Source organism: Pundamilia nyererei, unplaced genomic scaffold, assembly GCF_000239375.1.
Source record: "Pundamilia nyererei isolate P.nyererei 1_Seehausen unplaced genomic scaffold, PunNye1.0 scaffold00004, whole genome shotgun sequence".
NCBI lineage: Eukaryota > Metazoa > Chordata > Actinopteri > Cichliformes > Cichlidae > Pundamilia > Pundamilia nyererei.
The window spans coordinates 1,441,053-1,454,859 of record NW_005187405.1 but is presented as its reverse complement, the minus strand read 5'-3'; the positions used below and the strand labels follow the sequence as shown (position 1 = coordinate 1,454,859).

At 41.0% G+C, this 13,807-nt stretch overlaps 2 protein-coding genes across 2 annotated transcripts; one reads left to right on the top strand and one right to left on the bottom strand.

The window, feature by feature from the left end:
- The first annotated feature begins 2,154 nt into the window (after positions 1 to 2,154).
- Positions 2,155 to 7,787, top strand: LOC102196754 (E3 ubiquitin-protein ligase MARCH2-like). The gene is made up of 5 exons (XM_005721079.1): positions 2,155 to 2,470; positions 4,175 to 4,484; positions 4,594 to 4,789; positions 5,431 to 5,640; positions 6,317 to 7,787. The coding sequence occupies exons 2-5, from the start codon at positions 4,300 to 4,302 to the stop codon at positions 6,470 to 6,472; spliced, it is 747 nt and encodes a 248-aa protein (XP_005721136.1). The 5' UTR covers positions 2,155 to 2,470; positions 4,175 to 4,299; the 3' UTR covers positions 6,473 to 7,787.
- Positions 7,788 to 9,446: 1,659 nt separating this feature from the next.
- LOC102196204 (ras-related protein Rab-11B-like) lies at positions 9,447 to 13,381 on the bottom strand. The gene is made up of 5 exons (XM_005721077.1): positions 13,146 to 13,381; positions 10,939 to 11,134; positions 10,642 to 10,835; positions 10,487 to 10,567; positions 9,447 to 10,153 (listed from the first exon to the last, which is right to left on the bottom strand). The coding sequence occupies exons 1-5, from the start codon at positions 13,183 to 13,185 to the stop codon at positions 10,008 to 10,010; spliced, it is 657 nt and encodes a 218-aa protein (XP_005721134.1). The 5' UTR covers positions 13,186 to 13,381; the 3' UTR covers positions 9,447 to 10,007.
- Positions 13,382 to 13,807: the final 426 nt, after the last annotated feature.

Genomic DNA, 13,807 nt, shown 5'->3' with positions numbered 1-13,807 from the left:
CCAAGTGTTTGCTCATAGGGGATCATCTGATTTTGGGGCTTTTCTCTCTATTATTGTAGAGTGTTTGCCTTACAATATAAACCACCTTGAGGCAACTGTTGTTGTGATTTAATAATAATGGATTGCATTTATATAGCGCTTTTCAGGACCCTCAAAGCACTTTACAATTCCACTATTCATTCACTCTCACAGTCACACACTGGTGGAGGTAAGCTACAGTTGTAGCAGACTGACAGAGGCGAGGCTGCCATATCGCGCAATTGGCCCCTCTGGCCAGGGAGATGAAGTGTCTTGCCCAAGGACACAACGACCAAAACAGATCGAACCGGCAACCTTCCAGTTACAAGATGAGCTTCCCAAGCCCCTGAACCACGGTCACCCCAAATTTGGATCTATAAAAATACAATTAAATTGAATGAATCAGTGTTGTGTCTAAACATAATAAACAAAGAACCAGTAGCGGGCCTAAAACACTATCTAAAGTAGAGGGACTGTATTTTAAAGTCATGCACAAATTTTATATACACAATATTAAAAGTACATTGTTGTTCAAAAGTCTTGAGCCAAGCCTCATTTCTTCATGTTTTATGAGGAAAATGGGAAATACGTGCAGCAATCAAAAATGTGCAAGCATACCTGGAAATAGAGTATATGAGGCAAAAACAGTTCTGACAATTAAAACAACATTTGGTGTGACCACAGGTTTTCCTGTCATTTTTCATGTCAAGCTTTTGGCAAATACCTTGAAATTGTATTTTTGCACCTTGTTGGTGTACAAATGTATATTTATTTCTATTTCATGTCAGTGGAATTGGGTTACATTTGGCTTTTTCATAGATTTAACTAAAGAAAAAGAAACATCTAGAGATACCGTTTGAAATTGGATCTTTGGTTAGCTTTCTTTTATGTGTAGACACAACACTGGTCCATCCCTTGAGCTATGTACCTTTGTATGGTTGAAAGATTCATAGGTCAGTAGTAAGTGGCTTCATAAACAAATACATTCCTCTGAAGATGGTCAGCTACAAGGAATAGATTGAGAAAGAGCGATAAAAAAAACAGCCAGTCTAAAGAAAACCTTTTAAAGTCATAAAGCCTGAAAAATAATTGCTCAAGACCATTTAAAATGTGCAAGAAAATCTGACTCCTTTAAGCAAACTATAAAGAAATGGGGGGTGGCTCAGCAATTTTGCATCATACTGGTATTTATATGCTCACTTAGGTTTTCCAAAGCACTAACTTGAGAATGAATATAGGGAAGTAGGGAAAACAACTTTTTCTTTATAAAAGTAGAAGGAGCAGCACAAATTTTAGATACTTAACAATAAAAGTAGTCTACCTCAGAATTATTTTTTGCAGGTGTCAAATGGCTATTTTTAGGTGTTGTTTCTGGAGCAAATGTTGAATTTCTTTGGTTGCGCCACATCTTTATCCCGTTTCCACAGGTTGGTTTAGCTTTCAAGATTCAGCTACAAAACTGAACAAGCCATTTTGACTGTTACTCATATATTTTATCATGACACGCAAGCCTAGAGTCCATAAATCAAATTTACCCATGTTTTTCCAAGGCCCCCCTCAAAACCCCTGTGGAACCTTTAAAATTTCCGTGGAACGAAATTTTGGAATAACAGCGCCACCACCGGTGGACCAGGGAACAATCTGAGAGGGTTAACTAAATGCTGCCACCTAACGGTTTTATTCTGACATAGTTTAATACAGATGTTTCCAGGACGAGATTAATAACTGTTCCGTCATTGAAATCAAACAAGTAATGATAGTTTAAAAGGAAAACGAAAGGAAAACGAAACTGAAACACTTTAATAAAAAGTACATTCAGAACTTGTATTGTTGGAACTGTAGAGCATTTAGCCTGGTTTTCTAATCGATAAAACGGTGTGTGCCATAACAAAATGCTCGAAATATATATCCCTTTCATTTTAAGTTTCTTTGTGTAGCTGAGTAACTTTGAGTTAACAAACAAAAGACATTATATACACTATCTTTATCATCAAATTTTTCAGCAGTCCCACTTTTACTTACTCACTCTGACAACATATTCCATCTATCCCTATTTTGATACTATGTCCCCGAACATGTATGTAAACATGTAGCACTAAAACATCGCTAATGACGATGAAGGCACCATTGTGTCACGTGACTAATCCACAGCTGAGGGATACCGAAGTAGGCTTGCCCGTTGCTAGTCAGTTAGCCTCGTTAGCTGACTCCAGTGATCCTGGCAGCCGTGTATTTTTCGCACTAAAAAAAAGAGAAAATTACCCCAGTGATTTGCACTACCAGCCATGGAGAGGATGCAGCGCACACGATCGTCTTCTGTATCCCCTTCTATCGCCAGCTTCTGTTTAGACGTCAATGTCATAGTTTGTAGCTAGAGCTGTCCAGTTAGCTCAGCTAGCTTGTGTCTGGCCAACGCAGGGCCAAGGCCAGCCGAGAAAAGGCAGGCCGTCGGGTGAGTATATTTACGGTACAGCCTGTTTGTGTTTTTGACCACAGCGATGGGACTTTCTATACAAGATCATATCCCAGCTTGTTCGCTGGCCTCTGGTTATGTTCTGTACACGTACGTTGCTTTATTAAATAAATTAGCTTTCGTCGGCGCTGCATGTTAGCGTTACTGTATCGGGGATATGGACATGTACGGCATAATTAATGTCAGCTGGGAAATTTTAAGCAACTCAGTCATGTACCAGAAATAGAGTCGGATTTTGATCTAGCCTTTGATGTGTAACGTGTCGATAACAGTACTAAGTCATCACGGTAACATCAGGAAGCTTGCTTTGTGCACCTTTAAATACACGAGTATATTGGCACACTGTCTTTTGTGATTTGTCTTTAGTCTTTTTTTAAGGCAGCTACATAAGATTGCGTTGTTGACTATATCACATTGCACGACTATTGCAGGGACAGGTATGGGTAACACACGGCCACCCTGATCCCACTCCTAGTGTCCTTAAGGTCTATCTAAAATGTATATCTACACCGCAGTGTGCTTCCCTCAGAGTTTGTTGAAGCCAGTTACTAGTTATTAAGAGACATCATTTTTTGTAGTAAAATATTCAAACGTTTTTTCAGGGCTGCAACTCACATCAGAACCTAATATGTCACGTGTGGCACTTTTTGAAAACCATATGACATTTGTTATGTGTAAGTTGAAGCTGGGTTAATATCACAATGTAAATGAACAATAAACGTACGACTGTTCCCACCACTAACAGATGACCCTACGCTGTGTTCACTGCATCCTTCCATGTTTTGGCACTGATCACCACCTGCACTCATGTATATATCTTTCTACCTAGCACTTTTAATTCTTATTCTTACTTTTATTTTTTCATGTCTATTTAAGCGCAATTTATGACAGTATGTTTGCACTGAAGCACCGCAGCAATTTCCTAATGTTGTAAACCTGCTCAACATTTGGCAATAAAAACCCTTTCTGATTCTGATTCTCTAATTCGTTTGACGAGAAAATACAAAAAATCCATAAACATTTGAAAATTTAACAATATTAACAAGTTTAAAAACTACCAAAATGTATATAGAGAGAAATAAAAATTTTGAAAAGTCATAAATATGTAAACAATTTTCAGTTTAAATGTGTTCATAGGGTGGTGGTTTGTGGTATGCTGTGTTATTGTACATGAGAAAAAGTGACAGGTTAAAGTATTACAGTATTTCTGATTATTCTGTATTTTAACATTGCATTTTTTATTACACTATTATAACATGTTTTTGTATGTATGAAGTCTTAATACTAAAAAGAAAAACCAAGGAAATACTTTTTAGAATCATTTTTGTTATCAATAAAGCTTTGCAGGCCACTTTAAATCCTGCCTGTGATTGTGCAGATGAATTGAATTAAAAGTAGCCAACCTTGGTCATAAATAAAGTATACAGCAGCCTAATAGCTTTAAATATAGTACAAGCTTTTATGTTATTCCTTTATTTTTTAAAAAGGTTTTTATGTAATTTTGGCTAAAGTCCAGCTGCAGATCAAGAATACCAGTGAGCAGTGTTGGCAGTGAAAGCTGACATTTATGTGCATTTATATGTGCATGTATTCATGCTAACCATCACTATTCCTATTCGGGAAAATTAAGAGCATAAAGTAATAATCCAAGTCAACCATACTTTGTGTCTTCATCTTTTCCAGCATCCACTAGGCGGTAGCTTTGTAGGTGGAGGAGAAGAAGTGGAGTTGGACATCACCTTTTGGATCAGAGCTCCTTTCAAATTCGCCTCCGCCTTCATCTGCGTCGCTGTCACCTTCAGCTGACTATGTCTTCGTCAGGCTGCTGTCACCTACCCGGCTCCCTTTGTGATTATTCTGGCACTGCCGAATCCGATGCCTCCAAGGATTCCGAGGAGACTGACTCCACCGCGCAGGCCCAGTACATTGCCAAGGTTACGGCTAAAGATGGCCGCCCACTCTCCACCGTGGTCAAAGCGGTGAGCTCACAGAGGTAAGGGAGGGAGAAACACGCATGGTAGCCAAATAAATGTAGCGTAATTAAACTGTGTATATGTTATTGTTACTTTTCTGTCTTCAATGCTCTGCTGTCTCTCGCGCAGCGACGTGGGTATGTGTCGGATTTGTCACGAGGGAGCTGGAGGAGAGACGCTGCTCTCGCCCTGTGACTGTACTGGTACTCTGGGTAAAGTGCATAAAAGCTGCTTGGAGAAGTGGCTGTCATCCTCCAACACCAGCTACTGTGAACTTTGTCACACTGAGTTCACTATTGAACGGCGACCACAGCCACTCACTCAGGTTAGAAAAGTTTTACTGTGTGAATTCATTTCTCTACTTTATGGTTTTTTTATAAAAAGCGGTTATTGTGTGGGTTTATTCTGGGCGCTCCGGTTGCCTCCCACTGTCCACAAACGCTTGTTAGGTTAATTGGTGATTCTGAATTGACTGTATGGCTCAGTGCGAGCATGAATGGCTGTTTGTTTCTTTGTATGAGACCTGTGATTGACTGGGTGTATCCCACCTCTTCCCTAATGTCAGGTGGGATAGGCTCCAACCTCGGTTCAGTAAGAGGCTAACGAGATGGACGGCCATGAGCTTTGTCTAAAGCAAGGAGATTATTTCTTCTTTTGCCTTGTACTGATATTTTCAGCTTTGTAAGCATTTGGAAGATTTCATTTATGCCATTAAGTATCTGTGCCAGCAAGTAACATGTTTAGCAAGTGGGATCATTTGCGTGTACTGAGGATTGTTTTGCTTGACCTTGTGTGAATAGTGTTCGGTTAGAATACTCTTTTTATGGCTTTATTAATTACTTCATGCAGGCAGCTCACTCCTCTTTAAAGTTCATTCTTGTTTTTATAATCTAAGACACATCAGTTAATCATTTAATGTGCTCGATTCAGGCGCATCATTGACCTCCCCATTTTGGTCTTTTGCAGTGGCTGAAGGACCCGGGCCCTCGCAGTGAGAAGCGCACTCTGCTCTGTGACATGGCCTGTTTCCTTCTTATCACACCCCTGGCAGCTATCTCCGGCTGGCTGTGTCTGAGGGGCGCACAGGACCACCTGCAGCTGAAGAGCAGACTCGAAGCTGTTGGCCTTATTGCCCTCACCATCGCCCTCTTCACTATCTACATCCTTTGGACACTGGTAACCAATTGCAGAATGTTTTTTTTTTGGGGGGGGGGGTTCCCCTCTTTGGCTTTTGTAGATCCATAAGTAGATCCAAGTGTTTATAAGGTAGTTTAGAAATCAAAGCCCCTTTTTTAATAGTTTCGATATTTAAAGCTTTGATTTTCAGTTATGATACCAAGACAAGCACACGTCCAGGTAATTGTTCTTACCTTGATTATTGTAGACATTACAGTATCGTTTCTGGGTACAGCTTCAGTCAGTTGTGGAGACATGTGAAGGCATGTGGAGTATATTGTGGCCTGGAGCAGTTTATTTGAGTGTTGGAACAGAAACAGAACGCCTGCACATACATGCATAGCTGACTGCGAATACTGACAATAAGTTGGCTTTATTCTACACCTTTCGTTAGCTGGAGTTTTTAACAGGGTCTAGAACTGGGCTTTGGTAAACTAAATGGCTTTTTTTTTTTTTTTATTGAAGTGTTTTCCTTTTATCGTTATTAAAAATGTAAACTGACTGTGAAAGCTCGGCCTTTCTACTCAGGTTTCAGTTCCCTGTCGTGCAGTAGTTGCTGTGCTGCATCTGTACTACTCTCTCAGATATCTTTGTGCTAATTTTATTGATATCTGTCTTTCTGTCCTTTGTTACCTCTTGTCTCGCCCCCTCCCTTTTTCTTTTCATTCACTCTCAGGTGTCATTTCGGTATCACTGTCAGTTGTACTCGGAGTGGAGGAGGACCAATCAGAAAGTGCGCCTGCTAATGCCCGACATGAAAGGGGCACACACTACCCAACGCTCGGTGCCAACCAAGTCGACCAAGAAAATGACTGACGAGACCATCGTATGAGTGCTGAGCAGGGGCAAGTGGAATATTTAAAATAGAGCCCGCTGAAGCACTCTCTAAAAACAAAATTAATCATATTAATGAACTTTTGCACTTCATATGGACCATTCTGAGGGAAGAACTGCTTTTTTTTCCTCCCCCTTCTGTTTTCTTTATTAAAGCACTTGATGTAAACTACTATGGTATTGGCTAGCCACAAAAGTGGTTTTGAACTTTTTGAACTCATTCAGGAGTCGTTGTTGATGAAAACGAACAGTGCCAGGATGCGAATGCCTGGACACATGGAAAATGGACTAATCAGCCGGACTTTAAGTCATTGTCACAAACTTATGAAATACTAAGACACAAGCTAATGTAGCAGAATATAACTGATTCAGCATGCTACTACAGTATAATATGAAACATATTCACTACCTATAATTCCCCCAAGCCCCTTCACCACGTATTTAGCTGTTTTGGAACAATGGGCAAGCAATAGCCCGGCGGAGGATAATAATCTAAAAAAAAACAAAAAACATTTTTTGACAAACTCTGTGAATAATCTTTTCTTTTGTTCTGCTTTTAACAAGTAGGGAGCAACATTTGTTCATACCACTGTCCTTGTCTATAATCTGAACCCTTCTTCATTTTTCCAGGAAAATCTTTTTTCTTTGTTCTTTTTTTCCATTGCTGTCTGAAGAGTGGAAACCAAATCACCTTCCTGTTGATGCAGGTCTCGTGTATTAATCACACTTGTCACGGGGGCCAGTGAGCATTGTAGTATATGGGATAACACTAACTCCAGCTGGTGGATGGCAGTGCAGTAACGTACAGGACACGAGTGTTGAAGGTGTGGAATCATGTTTACATTTTAATCGGATTATGTTTCTTCTACTGTCATAAAAGTGCATTAGCAAACAGCCCTGCTCCACTTGTAAATGCACCATTCATCAATTGAGCTGCCTAGCAACGACCAGTAGTAATGTCTTACATCACAAGTGATGCAATTTTAAAAAGAGCAGAATACAGCTTTGGGAAACGTGACATTAATGGATTAAAAACACAGGTGTACCAGAGCAGACTGGTGCTTCGTAAAGGTCCACAAAGGCAAGCGTGTTCTGAGATGTCAGTCGATATATGCAGCATTTGTTAGACAAAGTATTTTGTGTTATTGTAGTCTTCCTGCTGCAGTCCCCTGGAAAATTGGGTTATTGTGCAATAAAACATGAGGGACTCCTGGACTCGGATGTGGGTGATCTTTGTGCTCTCTTTTCTTTTTCTTATTCCACAGAGAAGATGACTGAATAAACTGTGAGTTATACCACAATCTAAAAATGAACCGATCTCCTGTTTAATATGTTTGTGTTGGGAAATTGTGCATGTGCATTTTGTACAGTGAATGTAACCAATGATCGAAAGTACATTTACTGAAGTACTGTCTGAAGCATATATACTTCCTTTTTAGGCTATATTGTACTTCGCTATATTTCAGAAAGGAAGTTCACTGAACCTGTTTTTCATGCCATAGTTAGGGTTTGACCTTAAACACATGGTTTTAAATATATTTATTTGCCAAGTAATACAGTCGTGGTTCCCAACCTGTCTTTAGACACCCCCTCACCACCACCAAATAAAGAAGTGTTTAGCTGTTTTTCAGACTGAAAATGAGTTAGTGGTTACCTTAAATAGCGATTTCCTCTTTTAGCTACTCAGATGACACAATTTAAATAACTCTTTCAGACCTGTGTACACCCAGTGTACACTTATTTTTACTTCAATTCAATTTTATTTACGCATATAGTAAAAAGCCTTTTCTATTGTACAGCCAAGACCTTACAATAATACCCGACGTTCTTGGATCACTTTTATTTCCCGTTGCCTTTAGAACTGTGTTAATTCCGTGTTAACTCTTCATGGCATAAAGTCAACATGTAGGGTTATTTTGTTAATCATTTGGTACCAAGGCCCCAAGTGTCCCAAGAAAATATCCCCACAACATTACACCTACAACACCAGCCTGAACTGTTGATCTGAGGAATGATGGATCCATTCTTTCATGTTGTTTTCCCTGGCATCCGTATGTCACAGCACAAATTGAAAGTCAAGAGTTTTCCTGCTGTTTTTTTTTCTGCTGTTGTCCAATTTTGGTGAGCCCGTCCTAATTTTAATCTAAATTTCCTGTTTTTATCTGACAGCAATGGCACCTGGTGGGCTCATCTGCCACTACTAGGTTGGACATGCTGCGTGTTTAGAAATGCTTTTCTGCATACTTTGTAAGATGTGTTTATTTGAGTTACTGTTGTCTTCTGGCTGTTTTCCTCTGACCTCAACAAGACATTTTCTTCCAGAGAACTGCCACTTTTTGGATATCTATCTAGAGATAAATAGTCGCGTGGGAGAATTGCAGTAGATCAGCAGATTCTGAAATACTCAGACTGGCCTGTTTGGCACCAAAAACTACCTTTCTTCGCTAATTCTGATGCTTAGGTTGGATTTCAGCAGGTCATCCTGACAATTCTCTAAATCACAGGTAGGCAACTCCAGGCCTCGAGTGCTGGTGTCCTGCAGGTTTTAGATGTGTCCTTGAGCCAACACAGCTGATTCAAATGGCTAAATGACCTCCTCAACATGTCTTGAGGTTCTCCAGAGGCCTGGGACTGTACTAATCATTTGAGTCAGGTGTGTTGACACAGGGTGATATCTAAAACCTGCAGGACACTTGAGGCCTGGATTTGCCTACCTCTGCTCTAAAAGCTGCCATGAACTGCACTGTGATTGGATAATTGTGTTTAACGAGCAGTTGAACAGGTATACGTAATAAATGGCCAATGAATGTACAAAAAGTAGCTTCAATTTTACCCGAAGCAGAAGTTAAACCCTGCTAACAAAGGCTACTGATGCATCAGCAGTCAGTAATGTGAAGTGAGATAGTGGTCTAGACATTCAGCATGTCACTTTGTGTATATTGCTAGAAAAAGAATACAGAGGAGGCGGTAAATAATATTGTAAAATTTAATTTCATGGCATTAATATAATGTGTGTGAGCAGACAAGCTATCAAAATCAAAACAGAAAAAGAATATATTTTACACAAATGAAATAAGCGCCAGCAGCGTCACAACCACTTTTGAGATGACTGAAGGAGGAGGAGAGAAGCCCAAAAACAGGACTGCTGATACAGATCAAACAGGATTGGAAACCCAGACCTCCAAGTGTGTTGCATTAACTGTCAAACAGGCAGATGACTAGGCTTATAAGGTGTCAGGAAAGGCTATTCTGCTACGCCGTCGGGGTTAACTGTGGCAGCTGCTTAGGTGGTACCTTCAGTCCTGTTTTTGCACTTGAATGTAGCAGACTGTTCCTGGGTCAGATTACAACTTGAAATCAATTCAAACACTTCTCTCTGAGATTGATCGTTAGTGGCATAAAGGAACTGCTTCCACTGATTTCTAAAAAGTGCAGATTCAGACAACGTTGCATCCCGAGCAGATGGAAGCATGTCAACACTGTCGATTTCAATTAATAACTGACCCAGGTAAGGAGGGGACCGTTGCAATGGGTTACAGGTTCTGACAGCACTGCAGTTTGCTTCCTCTCTGGCCATCTGTGGTCGGCGGCACGCTGATGTCCACCACGTTGTTTCCCGGGGACTCGTCATGGGCAGACCGCTCGGCAATCTGCTTCTGCGATACGATGCGGTAAATTTCTGTTTTTCGAAAAGATGAAATGGAAAACATCAGCTTTCTCTCTCAGTCTAAAAGCTTGCATAATTTACCTTTAGAACCACTAATGTGGGATGTGAGGAGGTAGTTTTACAGCTCCTCACTCGGTACCCAACTAATACAGTTTATTATAAAAATAAAAAAAAACTTTATAAAGAATAAAAAAGTTAAGCTACCAAAACGAACTATCCTCTCTGAATCTACTGCATATCAACCAAAGGTTTCATGCCTCATTGTGTGTGTGATTTGATCTTTTTTTAATATTCTAGTGACGTGTGGAGCTCTGGCATTCAACCTCCATTCACAAGCACACCTACCTGTAAGGATATTTTTGAAGGCTTCTTCAACATTTGTTGAGTCCAAGGCTGAAGTTTCTATGAAAGACAGATTGTTCTTTTCTGGGGAATGGGAAAGAAAACAGATTTAGTAAGAGTGAAACATCACTGTACCAATAACCTTTCTGCAGCAGTACCTGCAAAGGCGCGGGCTTCGTCTGTGGGCACGGCTCTGAGGTGGCGCAGATCACTCTTGTTGCCAACCAGCATGATGACGATGTTGTTGTCGGCGTGGTCTCGCAGCTCCTTCAGCCAGCGTTCCACATTTTCATATGTCAGGTGTTTGGCTATGTCATACACTAGCAGCGCTCCCACCGCTCCTCTGTAGTAGCTGTAACAGTACCCAACATGGATGTTAAGAGTGAATTCCCTTCGTTGATTGCAATGCAGAGGCGATGTGCAGATGCATGTGCACAACGCTACATCGGACTCACGCTGAGGTGATGGCCCTGTAGCGCTCCTGTCCTGCTGTATCCCAGATCTGAGCCTTTATCGTCTTGCCGTCCACCTGGATGCTGCGCGTGGCGAACTCCACCCCAATGGTGCTCTTGCTCTCGAGGTTGAACTCATTTCGTGTGAATCGAGAGAGCAGGTTGCTCTTCCCCACACCCGAGTCTCCAATTAACACAACTGTGAAGAGAAAAAAGAGAAGATGATTGTATTAGTGTGGGATGGGAGAGGCAGCGGATAGGCCCTGTGTTCTCAAATCCAGGAAATGCTACAAAGCAATGGGCAGCACAGCGATGTGGTGGTTAGCACTTTTGCCTCAAAACAAGGTCCTGGGTTCAAATCCAAGTTTAATGTTGTCCTTTGTCTGAGTTCTCTCTGGGTACTCTGGCTTCCTCTCATAGTCCAAAGAGGTTAATTCTGATTCTGTAGGTATGAGTGTGAATAGCTGTCTGTCTCTGTGTGTTAGGCCCTGTGACAGATTGGCAACCTCTCCAGGGTGAACCCTCCCTCTCACACTATGATAGCTGGGATAGGCTCCAGCTCCACCGTGACCCTGAAGTGGATAAGTGGAAGAAGATGGATGGATATAAGGCAATGACTCTAAATCATGGGGCTTTCTATTTTTGTAGGGCCAAAAATCCTTTCTGAATAATGAAAGAAATGACAGAATAAAACGCTAAAGTCAAGATGCTTAGTGTGTTATAACTCAATAGTGTTTAAAAATGTGTCGGTTTCATTTATCTTCATCACACATTTAAACACGAAAATAGCATTTTTGGGCCTTCATATACCTGATGAAGGTCAGATGGAAACATAAATGTACCAGGGTGCAGTGTGCAGCAGTTCTATGTAACTCTTTTTTAGAGCCTCTGTAATATGATTGGGTTCTCTGCCACATGTAGCAACAAAACAACTGCAAAGCTTGTGTACAAAAAAAAATCATCCACACAAAAGAATGCAGGTCTTGTACTTCCTGAGGGGAGGTCCACTGTAAACAATGATGTTGTGATGTGTGAACATTCTATATAAAACCACCCGGAAACGAAACAATACTATCAGCCTTTTTTTTTTACACTGATGAAAATACTAAACATGTGATAAACAAAATAAACTGCTCATTATCACACCTTTGAAATGATTGTGGCATTTCACCAATCCAGAGGTTAGTCGGGGTAAAACACAGTCAGGGCTGTGATATGAAACAAACCGCTGAGAGCACTGAGGTAACCAGGCTTTACTCGGTTTATTCCCCTGTCCTTCGACAAACGGAAAAAAGAGCCGAACTTTGTCCCTGACGACATCACGCTGCTCCGGGCTGCAGGAAGCTGATAACAGGCTTCATCAAAACCTGAATCGACAGTTTAAGGCCGCCTTGCCCTTCCTGTTTCGGCCGTGTACACAGAAGATGGTTGGAGCATAGAGAGAGAGAGGGAGAGAGAGAGAGCCCTCGCCTCCGGCAGATGCCCTATTCATCCCACAGAGGATACTTTGTTACATCTAAATGGCCTTTTGGCTTATACAGGCCTGGGATGTTAATGTGCCACAGGAGCTGATATCACGATCAAAGGAAGGCATTCTGGATCCATTTGAGAAGATAAACACTGACCCGAGTCTGGAGTCTGGTACCGCTTCAGACAATCCACCAGGCCCACTGCCTGACATGACAACAAAAGACATTAAGCTGCTGCATTTACAGTGTCAATAAGACTGTCTGAGGACCATCCTGATCTGGCGATGAAGCGTATTGATCAGTAAGAGGTAGAGGCTAATAGACCTTCAATCAGCCTCATGAACAGGATTGAGAAAACAATTAAATATGATCCAATAAAGGTGGAAATTCTCCAACGTGCAATCATGCTATGCTCGGTTATTTATATATTTTTAAAAAGCTGAGCACGCGCAGGGTGTTGCGTCCTTTACCTATAAATATAACTGCGGGCGCCGTAATGTCACAATGACAGCATTATATTGTAATAACACGAACCGACTATCATCCGGGCAGTTTTCCAGAAAAAACTCCGTTTCCTTTTTAAAAAATGCACACAGCTGCTCACAGCACAGACACAGTAAGACATAAAGCATTCATAAAGCTCTGCTTAGTCGATGCGAGCCTGTGTAAAGGGGAATGCAGTCATCTTTTTTTCTTTCTTTTCTTTTTCTTTTCTTTCTTTTCTTTCTTTTTCTTTTTTACCTTTGAACAAGAAATCGTATTCATCGTCTCGGTTCCCCATTCTAGACGAGGCCGCTGCAGCGCTTGTCTCCGGAAGAGGATGTGTGGAAAGTATGGGTATGAATTTTCGCTATATGCCAGAAAAATATGGTAAAGGTTTGTACTCAGACTCTGCGCCAGTGTTGGCTGTCAAGGCGAGCTGACCGCAGAAGGGGAGAGCTCCCAACTCTGCAGAGGGAGGGGAGGAGTCCCTGCAGTTCGCATAGTTTCCTCCGGGGGGCGAGCTTTACTGGTATGCCAGCAGATATCTACCATTCATCTGGTCCCCACATTCAGAGGAGTGCTTAATTCTGAATGAATAACAAGGTCAAGGCACGTTAAATTATCTTTAGACATTATGCTAACATTATGTGGCGCGTGTGAGAGTGTGTGTGCAAAACAGGGGTACTATTCACAGCACACAATAATATAATTAAGGCCAACAATACATTACTGGCTACTGAAACATTTTAGGAGATTCGAAAGCTAAATTTTAGAAAACGTTATGCTGCATAGAGAGAGAAAAAAGTGAGAAAATGGGGACTGTGCATTTACATAAAATTACCTAAAAGTCAATGTAGATAAAAATAGATATTGTAGATAATATGATATCTCATTTGCATAAAAGAGAAATGTGATAAGAT

Excerpts from the sequence above, each read along its gene's own strand:
- LOC102196204 (XM_005721077.1), bottom strand. The coding sequence starts at position 13,185 with ATGGGGAACCGAGACGATGAATACGATTTCTTGTTCAAAG. Across the intron at positions 11,135-13,145 it reads ATACGATTTCTTGTTCAAAG|TTGTGTTAATTGGAGACTCG; the intron begins GTAAAAAAGAAA and ends TTCTCTTCACAG. Across the intron at positions 10,154-10,486 it reads CTTCAAAAATATCCTTACAG|AAATTTACCGCATCGTATCG; the intron begins GTAGGTGTGCTT and ends TTCGAAAAACAG.
- LOC102196754 (XM_005721079.1), top strand. The coding sequence starts at position 4,300 with ATGTCTTCGTCAGGCTGCTGTCACCTACCCGGCTCCCTTTGTGATTAT. Across the intron at positions 4,485-4,593 it reads AAAGCGGTGAGCTCACAGAG|CGACGTGGGTATGTGTCGGA; the intron begins GTAAGGGAGGGA and ends TCTCTCGCGCAG. Across the intron at positions 4,790-5,430 it reads GACCACAGCCACTCACTCAG|TGGCTGAAGGACCCGGGCCC; the intron begins GTTAGAAAAGTT and ends GGTCTTTTGCAG.